This window comes from Mirounga angustirostris, unplaced genomic scaffold, assembly GCF_029215605.1.
Source record: "Mirounga angustirostris isolate CCGP_5_RB_7025 unplaced genomic scaffold, mMirAng1.0.hap1 SCAF_4, whole genome shotgun sequence".
Lineage (NCBI taxonomy): Eukaryota > Metazoa > Chordata > Mammalia > Carnivora > Phocidae > Mirounga > Mirounga angustirostris.
Genome location: NW_026991712.1, coordinates 145,099,342 through 145,114,163, shown reverse-complemented (window position 1 = coordinate 145,114,163; position 14,822 = coordinate 145,099,342). Strand labels below are relative to the sequence as shown.

The following is a 14,822-nucleotide window of genomic DNA, read 5'->3' as shown; positions in this document are numbered from 1 at the left end:
CAATTAATAAATAAAGAAATTGTATATCTAAAGAGTATCAGCAACGTGTCCAAGATCAAAGAGCCAGTAAGTTGTGGAGCTGGTAGTTGAGTTCATGTCTGACTCCAAATGCCATGCTATTAATGCTTTACTCCAGTACTCCAGTCTTTCTCAAAACAAAGTTATATGAATTCCTTTTAAGGAAAAAATAAATTTGTGGATCCCTGGTTTTGAGTTAATTATTTTTAGTATATTGTTACTTAAGTATACAGAAACAATTCGGTGTAATAAACTCCATATGCTTATAGCTTTGACACAATTATGAAACCAAGATAAATTCACAATTTAAATATAAGACAATGAAGTTAAAGAAATTCAAAGTAGTATCTATAGTATACTGTGATGAATATGGTGTTTTTCAAAAACCAAATCATTGTTAGTTTAATAGTAGGACATCCATATTTATATTTTGATTCAAATAATATTGAAGAGAAAGCCTGTTCATATGAGTATATTGTAAAAAAAATCATTGTTAATGTCTTTGAGGCTTTGTTTGCTAGTTCATTGTAATCAGACATTATATTTAGCCTAAACTTTGTTAGTGAGCAGTCTTTGGATGTCCGTGTTAACAAGGAACAACTTGATAATCTCCAGAGGTACATTATTTGCCTTACGACAAGGCTAGCATAGTAGCTGTGCTAGGCTCATTAATGCCCCCCCTCCCCCAAGACATCCTAATCCCCAGAATCTTTGAATATGTTATATTACATGGCAAAGGGGAATTAAAGTTCTAGATGGATTTAAAGTTGCTAATCAGCTGATCTTATAATAGGGAGATTTTCCTTGATTTTCTGGGTGTGCCAGTAGTAATCACAGTGGTCCTTAAAAGTGAAAGAGGGAGTCAGAAGACTCAGAGAAAGAGATTTGAGAGTGAAGCGAGGGCAGAGTGATAAAATGTGAGAAGAACTCAACTGGCTGTTGCTGACTTTGAAGATGGAGGAAGAGGGCCATGAGCCAAGAAATGCAGGCACTCTAAAAGTTGGAAAATACAAATATTTTCCTCTAGAGCCTTGCTGCCAACCTTGATTTTAGCCCAGTGAGACCTGTCAGACTTCTATAAAACTACAAGGTAATACATTTGGTTGTTTTAAGCCACCAAATTTGAAGTATGGCAGCAGTAGGAAACTAATATAGGAGCATTCCTGAAATCCTTAAATGAGTGGCTTATCTAGTTATTATTGCTGGGATTGGGAACATGCATTTAGTCTTTACTCATACTAGCTACATTTATTGTTAGTGAACTGTTGCAAATTGGTATGTTCCGTGCATCTTACCAACAATATGAATATGTGCCTAACTTCAGGAAGGCTTTTTCTGGAGGGCCTTGGTCTGCTGTTGGGTAGCGGTGATGACTCAGGTCTCACACTGTTACCATGAAATGTGCATTCTGACAGTGAGCGTCAGTGTCCTTTCATCTTCACGTGAAGTTCACTTGTTCATCGACATAAACAAGAAATGAGGTCTCTAAAATAACATGGCAGTGCATGATTGATTACAAGCTTATCGTCTAGGACCTACATTCTAGATGATCCAGAATATGTATATGCAGGTTTTTTAAGATTAGCATAAGAATTAAAATGCCATCTACCAGCTTGGTAACTCACCTCTCATATTCTTTGTTTCCTTAATTTTCCTTAATTTTAAAGTGGGGATGTGTTTGCACTGATACAATGCCTGGTATTTGATGAGCATTGGCCTGAAGTAGGAATAGATAACCTACAAGCTGATATTTCAGTCCACTTTCATGATTCTTAACTGTTTTTCTCCTACTTGAAATAGTTCATAAATAACTTTGACTCCATGCTGATAAATGACTTTATTCTAGTTACTGAGTGGCTTCTAAGCTAAATCTTTTTGCTCTTCCTTTACTGAGCGGCCACTTCCTATAAGAGGAGAAAGCTGGGAAGCCAGACTAAAAGTGTCACATGCCAGAATGAGAGTGAAGGGGGAGATCTCTGTATTTGCCTTGTTCCTTGACCTCATCCCTTTTAGAATGCCAGCCTGAAAGACCCCAGAGAAATTTTGCCCACTTAGGGTATGAGTCCTAGTTCCTGTTGTGTTCCTACAAACACAAATCAGATTTTGTCAGTAAGCAGTTGCAACTGTCATGAGGATTTAAAAGCTTATTTTTGATGTCATATCTACCAGTGTTTTTTTGCCTTCATTTCTCTAATTATAATTTCAAATTTTGGTTTGGCTAATTATCTTATTCTGGTTTAGAATTATTTAATTATTTGCTATTTTGTTTTGTGAGGGAGATGTAGAACGTTCTCAGGGTTGATCAGAAAGTAATTAGCAGAGGTGAATATAATGTTTAAATCTTCTGGCTTCCAGCCTTGGGCTTAATCCATTCAGCCAGATTGCCTCTTCAATTGTGGACTGAATTAAAAAAAAGAAAAAGTACTCATGTATCCTTGCTATAGAACAAGCTAATTGACATAGCCTCTAACAGTGTTAGTGATTTAAACAGGGAGAGAAACCTAATCCTTTTAGTGGTTTTGTTTGTTTTGTGCAGTCTTGGACTAACTGCCAAGAATAGTTCCCTTGTTACAAAATGGGCCTCTAGTTTCTCTAGCAGTAAAGCTTGAAAACCAAAAACCAAGAATGTAGGATATTTATTGCATGATTTCTCTATTAAATCAAATTGTAAAATCCCACTGGGAGAAAATTGAAAAGAGTAAACAGGATTCAAAGGAAACTCCAAACTTTCCCATGAACTAGAATTTGTTGATAAGATTTTTGTCTTTGTTCCCCCCGCACCCCATAGTTCTTAGGGAACTTCACTTTAACCAATCAGAAAATCAGTACTTTATTTGGTAGAGCTGGTTTTGCCTGCTTACTTTTTAAAGTTTTATCTTACTCAACCTATAGACAGCTCTTTAACATTGTTCACCACCACCACCTTGAAATGTTGTATTCTCTGGGTTTCTATAACATCACAGTCTTCTGATTTGCTTCTTTGAATCTTTCGTCGTCTTAAGACTTTCTTTTACGGGCCTCTTCATCTTCATGGCCATTAAATATTGATGCATGTCAGCGTTGTGAGCTAGTGTAATGTTAGTGAACCACCTTTGGGTGACCCCATCTATTACGATGGTTGTCATTTGTCATCTTTGTGCTAAAGATTTCCCAAACTATATTTCTGGGCCAGATATTTCTCCTGAATCCTGAACACACTTATTGAACTCTTTATTGGATGTTTCCATTCTGAAGTCATTGAATCATCTGAAACTAACTTGAACTTTTCTTTCTTTCCCAAACTTCTTTCTGTTCTGTTTTTTGTTTTGTTTTGAGCAAAAATACCATTCATGCAATTTTCTAAGCCTAAAACTTAGGGATCGTCTTTAATTCCATTTCCCTCATTTTTATATATAATCAATCATTGAGTTCTGCAGCTCTTAGCCCTAAATAATCTTAGTCTATTTCTTTCTGCTTTTATTGTCACCATCCTCTTTTGCTTGTTGTCCTTCAGCTATTGCGTCTACTTAGAAAGCTTTTTCTACACCTCCCTTCCAATTCCAATTTACCATTTAGATTTTAGCCTTTACAGGTGGTTATCTCCAGAAAACCTGTTTACTCTGTAAGTCTGTTAGGCATCATCCTCTCTGTACCACAGTAGTCAGCCTTTCTAAAGCCCTTGACATTACTTTGAACTTGCTAATTTGTTTGCATTAGTATCTCCCACAAGACCAAGTTCTTTAGAAGCAGGAATTATGTTTGTTTTTTCTTTTATTTAACACATTTTTACTGAGTACCTGCTATCTAATAGGAACTGCTGTAGGCATTGGGGATATGATAGTGAAAGACAAGGTTTCTGCCCTTACAGAGCTTCTGTTCTAGAGCTATCTAGCAGTTCTAGATACTGAGTAAGCAAAGTAACAGGATTACTTTAGGCAGTGATAAGTGCTTTGAGGAGAATGAAAGGTAGTGCTGTTCTAGGTTGTGACTAGCAAGGAGTAAGTGTTAATTCAGATTAAGTTGTGGGAAGGCCTCACTGAGGAGGTTAAGTTTGAGCTAAGACCTGAAAGATTATTTAGATCTAGCCAACTAGTGAGATGATATGACTATAGTACAGAATGGGTATGGGGGCAGAAATGGATGCAGACCAGTTAAGAAGCTATTGTTGTGTAGTCCAGCTAAGAGATTAGGATTATGGTGGCTTTAATCAAAGTGGTAGTCTAGATTTGTGCTGTCCAGTGTAGTAGCCATTGGCTACATGTAGCATAAATTTAAATTAATTAAAATATTTAATTCTCTAGTCAAGCAAGCCATATTTCAAGTGTTTAATAGCAATGTGTGGCTAATGGCTATTGTAAGAGGCTATATAAAACATTTCTATTATTTCAGAAAGTTCTATTTGATACCACTGGTCTAGGGGGAGAGAAATCTATGGATTCAATATATATTTTGTAGGTAAAGTTAATGAGTTACTGAGGATAATAAAGTAACAGGAATTTTTTTTTTTTTTTTTTTTTTTGGCCTGCGCAACTGGAATTTTGGATTTTGGCTTGAGCAACTAGGTGCTGATAATGAGGCTATTTTTTGAGATAGGAAGAATGGAGGAGAGTCATGTTGGGGTATAGGTGGATATTAAGCATACTTGTTTTGGCCATGTTAAGTTGAGAATCCCATTAGATCTAAATGGAGATGTTAGGTATCATCTTTATCTCCCTAGCACCTAGTACAGTAGTAGGCATTTACTAATTACTTATAGCATGTGTAAGTAAAGAGGTGACATTTGAACAAGGTCCTCATGGTTCTATGAGGACAACAAGAGCAAAATAATGTAAGTGTAAAGAACATGGCGTGTTGGGAACATATAGTATGTGTAGGGAAATGGAGGAAAACAAGGCCAGAAAGTTAGCTTGTTCATCCCTTCATTTAGCAAATGGCACCACTGAGTCACTTGGGATATATCTGCAAACAAAAAGATGACATGACAACAAAATCTGCTATTATGGAGCTTCTGTTCACGTGTGTGTGTGTGTAGTGGCGGGGGGTGAGTAGATAGATAATAAAACTTATGTTAGTAAAATATATTGTTAAGTTAGACTGTGAAAAGGTGAGGGAATATCCCATGCAGATTATCTGGAGGAGGAAAGTAACAAATGGAGGGAACAGTAAATATAAAGGCTCTGAGGTGGAAATATAGGCCAGAGATCAAGGGAACAGAGTGATCTAGGGGGAATTGGACTAAGAGATGAAGACAGAGACCTAAAAGGGAGCCAGATTTTGTAGGGTATTATAGACCATTATAAGGACTTTGGCTTTTACTCTGAGCCAGACGGGAAGCCATTAGAAAGTTTTGGTCAGAGGTATGATATGACCTGACTTATGTTGAAGCAGGGAAACCAATTAGGAGTCAACTGCAGTATTGTGGGTAAAAGAGTTGGTGGCTTAGAATAGAGCATAATCTGGAGGGTGTTGAGAAGTAAGCATCTTCTCTATATACTTTTGAGGTAGGGTAACAGCATTTGCTTAGAGATTAGATGTGGGCTGTGAAAGAAGAGAAGGCATTGATTGACTCCAAGGTTATCTGGCTTGGGCAAATAAAAGAATAGATTTGCTATTAAGTGAAATGGAGAAAATTATAGGAGGAACAAGTTAGAGGTGTGGGGTGTTGGAGGGTGGTATCAAGAATTTGATATTGGTTTTATGATGTTGAGATGCTTATTAGGCATCTAAGTAGAGATATAAATAGGTTATTAAATATATGACTCCAGAGTTAAGGGGACAGGCATAAGATAAAGAGAAATTTGGAAGTCATCAGCATATAGATGGTAGTTAAGATATTTATAAAGTCCTAAGACTGGGGTGCCTGGGTGTCTCAGTCGTTAAGCATCTGCCTTCAACTCAGGTCACGATCCCAGAGTCCTGGGATCGAGTCCCACATCGGGCTCCCTGTTCTGCGGGAAGCCTGCTTCTTCTCCCTCTCCCACTCTCCCTGCTTGTGTTCCCTCTCTTGCTGTCTCTCTCTCTGTTAAAAAATAAATGAAATCTTAAAAAAAAATAAAGTCCTAAGACTGGATGAGATCACCAGGTATAGAGTATAGATAAATAAGAAATCTAAGGATTGATCTCTAGGGCATAATGATGTTAAGATGTCCAAGATGAGGAGGAACCAGCAAAGGAGAATGAAAATGAACAGTTAAAAGAGGTTGGAGGAAACCAGGAGAATATGCTATCCTGAAGCCAAGTGAAGAATATATTTGAAGAAAGAGAGATTATTAACTGTTCCTTATACTGCTGAATATTGAGTAAGATGAGACTGAGAATTGACCCATTAGATTTGGCAAGGTGGAGGCTGCTGGTGTCTTTGAAAAGGGCCAATTAATTGTAATGATGAAGGCAAAATCCTGTTTTGAGGGGCTTAGGAGAGAATTTGAGCTGAAAAAGGAGAGTTAGTTATAATAGACAATTCAGAAATTTTATTAAAAGGCGAGAAGAGAAATAGTGATAATGAGAGGAAATGTGGGGTCTAAACAGGGTTTGTTTTTTTAAGATGAAAGATATTATAGAATGCTTGTACACCAAAGGGGATAATTTGGTCAAGACGGAGAGACTGATACAGGAGAAAGAAAAGCTAATTGTAGAAACCAAGTCCTTTAGTTAGGTGAGAGGAAGGAATCCAGTGCATAATTGGAAGAGTTAGTGTTTGATGGTGTATGACCACGGAGTGAGTGGCTGGGTGTGGTGGAGGATGAGGAGGTCAAGGAAATTAGAGGCCATGTATTGGACAGATCACCCATGTGTATATCATGTACAACAGTAGCAATGGGGGAAAAAGACATTAAGTCAGAATGAAAGGGAGTGGGGAGTTAGATTGATGACTGTAACAAAAAAAGGGTATTGGGTGTGTAATCTGATGGCCTGCACTTCAGAGACAGTGGAGTTTTTGAGGAACGAGGTTTTGAGTGAGGATTTCCTTTAGATCATAATATATTATTAGACTATGCAAATTGGCCAGCATTTAAAATTTTCTTGTGAATTAATAAATTGAGGATCTGATCAGCAATGGCTGCTAATTTCTCAAAAAAGAGAGATATTATAGGCCTTTGCTTGGAGGTGCACAGCACCATCTAGTCTTTCAAAGGAAAATAAAAGTCAAAATGAAATCTGATCTAGTCTCTAGATCTAAGAGGGTGTTATAAATTGCGCATTATGTTGCCATAAAGGATGGATCAACCAAATGAGACCATGGAATCCTCTGCAGGACAAGCCAACCAGCTCCTTCAACAAAATAATGCATGAAAAGAAAAAAACAGAGATGGAGGAGCAGCCTATAAATTAAAAGAAGCATAAGAGATATATCAGTCAATTGCAGTGTATGGATTATAATTGGATCCTAATTTAATCAAAATATTAAAAACCAAAAAAGCATTATAAGCTAATCAGGAAACCTGATTGGGTATTTGATGACATTCATGATTTGTTAAATTTATGCATGATAATAGTATTGCATGGGTATATACACATACATTTTTTAAGGCTATTATTTTTTAGACATATATACAGATCTCTTTACAGAGAAAATGAAAGCCATACTCAGTGTGAATTGATTGAAAACGTATACTTTTTATGAAGCTAATAATCAAGGCATACTAATAATCTTATACTCTAGAATGTTAGAAAAGATACTGATTTATTCTGTATATCCATGCATAAATAAAGCAAGATCAAGTTGATAAAAATGGGCAAAATATCGGAGTGAGCATTTAATAAGAAATGTGTATGGCGTTTTGCAGGAGTTGGAGAATATATAAATCCACAAACTTTGTAAAGATTTTAGCATTGCCAAAATCTTTTTGGAAAATAGTTGGCATTAGCTCTTACAATTGGACAGTCACATGAACTATGACTCAGCAATGCCACTCATAGATATATATTGAGAAAATCTTGCCATGCGTAAGAATGTTTACAGCAGCACTATTATAATAGCAAAATGTGGAAACAATTTACCCTCCAGTGGTAGATTGGATGAATAAATAAATAGCCTCTCTGTTAAAAGGAGAGTAGATCAATAAATACAATGAAATATTATACAATGGTCACATCAGATAACTAGCAAACACAACAGTGTGGATGAATCTCAAAAAAACAGGCCCCAAAATACTACATATAGCCTGATACTCTTTTTTATTTTTTAAAAGATTTATTTATTTGGGGCGCCTGGGTGGCTCAGTCGTTAAGCGTATGCCTTCGGCTCAGGTCATGATCCCAGGGTGCTGGGATCGAGCCCCGCATCGGGCTCTCTGCTCAGCAGGAAGCCTGCTTCTCCTTCTCCCACTCCCCCTGCTTGTGTTCCCTCTCTCGCTGTGTCTCTCTCTGTCAAATAAATAAATAAAATCTTAAAAAAAAAAAAGATTTATTTATTTGAGAGGGAGAGGGCGTACAAGCGGGGGGAGGGGCAGAGGAGAGAGAGAATCCTGAAGCAGACTCCCTGCTGAGGGGGAAGTGGGGCCTGACACACAACTCAATCCCAGAACCCTGAGGTCATGACCTGACCTGAAATCAAGGGTCCAACACTTAACTGACTGAGCCAGCCAGGGGCCCCACCTGATACCCTTTTTTAAAGCTAAGAGCAATTAAAATAAAAATATACATAAGAGTATGAATTTTACATATATATGAAGACAATGGGATACATATGTATATACATATATAAATAAAACTGTATAAAGGAGAAAGCAAGGGAAGCAGGAAGGGGATTCAGGATGATGGGTAACTTGGTTGAGGGGAAGCAGTGGGAGGGGGAAGATGACTGCACGTATGGTTAGATGGAGGTATTGTTGAGGTCCTATGTTTTTTGTTTGGGTGATGGGTTTGTAGGTGCTTATTATAGTATTACAAATAGTAATTAAATAAAAGTAGGCCATTCAAGGACCAATAAAGACAGGTGCCATGAACCAAGGGTAATGATTACTACATTTCTTTAATAACTGACTTCTAAATAAAGAAAAATATTATTCTGTATATGCAGCTATATAAATAATGTTTTGAAATCTCTATGGATATAACCATCAAAAAGGCGTACTCATGAATATTGACTTTTGCCTAACTTTGGAAAGATTTTTCCTGACTTCTATATGCTATTTAACTGGATATTGCCTAGAAATACATATAACTTGGTCAGCTGGAGAATGCTTGAGGTTTTTGTGGATACTTGAATTTATTTTGATTAATTAGAAATACTTTTTTCTGAAAAAAAATTTTAAAGCATGTTAGTTTACTCTTCTGTTGTATTAAATATATGAATTTCATGATTGAATCTCTTATAATGCCTCAATGTGATTATTTTGGAGGGCACAAAAATTTGACTTACTTGGCTAGATAGAAAAATATAATCCTGGAATTGGCCTTTTCCCCTAAGTCCCAATATGAAGCTGTTTTCTTAGGATTTCTTTCTTTTGAAAATCATGTTTCCTTTTTTCTTGGCCTCATGCTAGTTAATTGACATTTTATTCATTGAATTTTTGTTGTAATGTTGCTATAATTTCTGTTTCAGATTATTCTGGTTTTGGCTCCAAGCTGCTCACATTATTTAAAAGTGCTACTTTATATATTTACTTAAATGCTTACTTCATTATAGATACTTTGCTAGGTGCACACTAACTGTATAATCACAAACTGAGGCACATGGTCTGAAGCTAAGGGAGTGATTCTGTGAAAGCAAAAAGGGCTGACCTGGATTTAAAGGAGTGACCTTTAAGCAGAGCTAGAAAGGATGACTGGTAGACTGTTAAAGTGCGGAGTACAGGTCAGGTACGGGATTCAGGTTAGCAGAAGCTGCTTATACAAAGATGCCATGGCAGAAGGAAGTGCAGTACAACTAATGAAAGAAAGAAATAGTGCACTGCAGTGATGGGAATCAAAGAGGAGACAGTACAGACTCAGGAGGGGGCCTCATTCACTCAGGACCTAAGAGCAATGGGAACCCCCCTGAAGATTTTTGATTAGGAGACTACTGAAGAACAGATTCATATTTTGAAAAGAATACTTGTCTAATATGTGTGTTCCTGAATAGACTGTAGGCTCCTCAAGTAGAAGGAGGAGCTGTTGATCTCATCAAGTGCAATACAAGTAGGTTTTCAACAAATAGTAAATGTCACTATTTAATAGCTCAGTGTCTGGCACAAGGTAAGTACTCATAATGTTGGTTTGGGTTTTCATTGATTTAGATTGGCCTTTGATATGGACAGTGGCTGCTGTGGAGTTAGAGGTTTCATGAAGTAGTTCAATCCAACAGTATCCACTGAAGACCTGTGATATACTTGGAAGAATCAGCAGCTAAATATATTAAAATTTCATCACTTTTTTTCTCGTATGCCCCAAAGATGTAGCAGAGCAGAAAAGTGATGGAGAATTCTGTTAATAAATCAGATTAGCCTACAGTGAGGTGAATAGGTGCTCCTGCTTCACAGTATTCATTTTTTTCAATTAGACTTTGGTGCCTGGTAAGATTGCTTTTATAGAACCATTTCTTCTGGAGTTCTCAGGTAAAATTCCCTTTTCATAGTTTATTTGAAGTAATTTCGACCTTATTCCTCAGTTATATTAGTTTATTTTATATAAAGTGAGTTCCTTGTCATTTTTCATCCCAAAGACTAAAGATTGCTATTAGAAATATTTCTTCTGAAACTCTTTAATCATTTTCATACTATAGCTTTAATATTTTACTTTTTTCAAGTGTTTATACGTGATGTGTCTTTTCTTAAAATGTATAGTATGTAGTTATATCACCAATGACCTGGCCATTTTTTCTTTCCTCTTTAATAGTAACCAAAACCACCATGTAGCACATAGTTGCTATTGTGCACATTAATAAAAAGTACCCCATCTGGGTGGACTAATTTACCAGAAAGGTCCCCTGCTTCTGATACCTTCTAAAGGGTGCCATCAGGGCCACTTTTCAGCTCCTGCTTGTGCCTTCACTGGGCGCCTATAAGCCATGCAGAAACTGCACAGCTATACTTAGTGTTCCTAAATAGTAACTCAGTATAAGTTAGAGATATTGCTTATAATCAACTAGATTATAGATAATCTTTTATAAACAAAGCAAACTATTTAAAAAGTCAGTTGTTCATTTATGTGTGTTAAATGTAACCTTCAGTTAAAACATTAATAATTGTATTTAACTTGTTTTCAGAACTTTGGTAAGATTGGAAATATGTGGGGAAGTTGTCTTTTAAGAAAATTTTTTTTAAATAGAGCTTAGATTCTTACTTTTTAATGTTCTCAGCTTTGAGTGCCTAGAAGTAAATTTAAAAAAATACATTCATCTGTCTACTTAACTTTTTACTATGGAACTTTAAAAAAAATATTTATTAATTTGAGAGAGAATGAGAGAGAGCATGGCAGTGGCGGGGGCAAAGGGTGAGGGAGAGAGAGAGAGTCTTAAGCAGACTCTATGCTGAGCTTGGAGCCTGATGTGGGGCTTGATCTCAGGACCCTGAGATCATGACCTGAGCTAAACCAAGAGTTGGTTGCTTAACTGACTGTGCCACCCAGATGCCCCACTATGGAATGTTTTTAATGTATAGGAAAGCAAAATGATGAAGCCTCAAGTATCTGTCATTTGGCTTCAGCAGTTGCCAGTGTATTGTTTTACCTTCTTCTTCCCACTTCCCCCATCACAAATTATTTTGAAGCAAATCCCAAATATTATGATTTTATTCTGCAAACTCATCAGTATCTACTCTGAAACATAGACCCTTTTAGTAATACAAGCACAGTTCATTATCACACCTAAAAAAATTAAAATAATAATATCAACCATCCAGTCAGTATTCAGACTTTGTTTCATTGGTTTGTTGGAGTCAGAATCAAAATAAGTCTTGGGGTTCCTGGGTGGCTCAGTCGTTAAGCATCCAACTCTTGGTTTCAGCTCAGGTCATGATCTCAGGGTCCTGGAATCCAGCTCAGTGTTGGGCTTTCACTGGGGTGGCGTCTGCTTGAGATTCTTTCGCTCGCTCTCCTTTTGCCCGTCCCCCTGGGTGCGCATGCGTACTCTCTTTCTCTAAAATAAATCTTAAAAAAAAATCAAAACAAGTCTCTGTAGTATAATAGGTCAGTTTGTGTCTTGATTTACTATTAATCTATAGCTTCCCTTCCCCTTTTACTTTTCTCACATTTTATTTGTTGAAGAAAGGGTCGTTTGACCACTTTCTGCATTTTGCTGATTAAATCTCTTGTGGTATCATTTAGGCTTAACAAGAATATTTTTAACTTATGTTTAAATATGATACCTGATCTCTATAGACTGTAAAAAATTTTTTTGTTTAAATGGAGAAATGAATGCTTAGTTGTTGAAGAATAAAGGATTCCAAAGATTTTGTAAACATGAAAGGGAGGATCTGAAGAAAAGTCCATAAGCCTCAGAAAGCAGAGAATTTATTAAAGCTGTGTTTATAGCTCTGTGATTGTTTTGATAACATAATTTGTTGCCATCTTAAGATATTATAAAACATTGGAATATAAAATTGTAGCAATAATAGACTAGCTTGATTTTTTAAAAAACTAACATTTTTTATTTTTCATTTACAAAAAAGATACCAGGTGATCAGCACTCCAACAGATTTTTTTATGGTAATGGAATATGTGTCTGGTGGTGAATTATTTGACTACATCTGTAAACATGGCCGGGTGAGTAACTTACTATCTAGTACAATAAGCCCCTAAGCTAAAAAAAGAGGGTAGTAGGAAATAGCAAACCACAAAGATATCTTCAAAGTCAGGGTTGCTTCTGTAATAAAGCCCAATAAAAGATACAGAATATTAGATATCTTTTCTTTCTTAAAAAAATACACATTTCAAGGGGCGCCTGGTAGTCTCAGTTGATAGAGCATGCGACTCTTGATCTTGTGGTTGTAAGTTTGAGCCCCACATTGGGTGTAGAGATTGTTTAAAAATAAAATCTTTAAAAAAATATACCTTTTGGGGCACCTGGGTCCCTCATTCGGTTAAGCTTCTGCCTTCAGCTCAGGTCATAATCCCAGGGTCCTGGGATGGAGCCCTGTGTTGGGTTTCCTGCTCAGAGGGGAGGCTGCTTTTCCCCCTCCCCCTGCCCCTGCTCTCTTGCACTGTCTCTCAAATAAATAAATAAAATCTTAAAAAAAACCAAACAAACAACCTTTCAAAATACTGATTTTAGGGAACATGTTCCACTTAATTGCCAACATAATGTCAGTGCTTTTCAGAGTGAAAAATCTGTTCCATAACATTATGTTGAAGCTTCAAGGATTTCCTTTTCTTAGCACTTTCACATAAATTCTGTTTTACATTATGTTTTACTTGATTGCCTAAAACATGGTGCACATTTAGTAATATTAATTGAAAATTAAATCTTACTGCCTAGCAGCAAAGAAGAGCTTTGTTAATTTACATGTTGAATTCTAATGCAAGTTTTTGGTTTGTTTGTCTGATTTGTTGAGAATTCTAGCCTGATTCTAATTAGCTTGCTCAGTTACATTTGGGCTGATTATGAAACTAAAACTCTTGCTGTGTACATGTCCCAAATATTCTTAGTGCAGCTTCTTTTATACTTGCTAGGTTGAAGAGGTGGAAGCAAGGCGGCTCTTTCAGCAGATTCTATCAGCTGTGGATTACTGTCATAGGCATATGGTGGTTCATCGAGACCTGAAACCAGAGAATGTGCTGTTGGATGCTCACATGAATGCCAAGATAGCTGACTTTGGTATGTAACTCCAAGGTTGTTCAGAAATGTACTAGTTGCCTTTTAAAGTGTGTCAGTAGCAACTGTTAAAGAAATATGAACTTGCAGTTTCAACTTCACAAATCCTGTACCTTGAAAAAAGGGATTAATGCTTGTTCTATTCATTTAAACACAATTTTAAAAATGCACATGCTTCTAGAGAAGTTTAGAGGGCCAGTTTCAAGGTAAATCCATTTAATCTGCATTTCCTCCTAAAGGAAAACTTAACTGTCTTTTTTTTTTTTTTTATGGGGGGGTCACAAACTCCTTTGAAAATCTAATGAAAATATGGGCACTTCCCTTGATGAATGCACTTAAAGAGAAATACATGAAAATTGCATGCAATTTTGAAGACTTACAGTCTTTCTGATTTGATCAAGGGTGGATTTCAGGGTAGAATCTAACCATTTGCTAAAAAGAATAGGAGTTTTTGTCAGGAGTAAAACAAAGAAACAAGAAACAAAATGTAAATCTAAATGCACCAAACACTTTCTGGGGTAAACATACCTGGAAAGAGTACCATAGTAGGGTGTTTGGCAAAAGGATTAGGAAGTGAGAGGTTATAGAAAGAGAGATGGAAATGTGCCAGAGTTCAGTGTTGCTTATTTAAAATTTTTGCCTGTACCTTGTCTTTAATCTAAAAACTAGGAAACTAGTTTCCCTGTTTCTCTTCCTTCTCTAAATTGCAAAACTCCTTAGTATGATAGTTCAACTAGATTTTTGGTTCTGTAGATTATTTTTTCTACGTTGAATTAAAGCTTTCCAAATTAAAAGCTTTTGGAACATAATCTTTATAAATTGGAGCCTGATTTCTACTTAGAGATTTTTTTTTTTTTAAAGATTTTATTTATTTATTTGACAGAGAGAGACACAGTGAGAGAGAGAACACAAGCAGGGGGAGTGGGAGAGGGAGAAGCAGGCTTCCCACCGAGCAGGGAGCCCGATGTGGGGCTCGATCCCAGGACCCTGAGATCATGACCTGAGCCGAAGGCAGACGCTTAACGGCTGAGCCACCCAGGTGCCCCAATACTTAGAGATTTTTTTAAAAGGCTTTGAAAGCACAGGATAAAAA

At 36.6% G+C, this 14,822-nt stretch overlaps 1 protein-coding gene across 2 annotated transcripts in view; it reads left to right on the top strand.

The window, feature by feature from the left end:
- PRKAA2 (protein kinase AMP-activated catalytic subunit alpha 2) overlaps nt 1-14,822 on the top strand; it is a 70,039-nt gene that overhangs the window by 32,505 nt on the left and 22,712 nt on the right. For both annotated transcript variants that reach the window (XM_045897605.3, XM_064589066.1), the window contains exons 3-4: nt 12,588-12,681; nt 13,588-13,732. In XM_045897605.3, the coding sequence (XP_045753561.1) occupies nt 12,588-12,681; nt 13,588-13,732 (239 nt within the window). The remainder of the gene's footprint in view (nt 1-12,587; nt 12,682-13,587; nt 13,733-14,822) is intronic.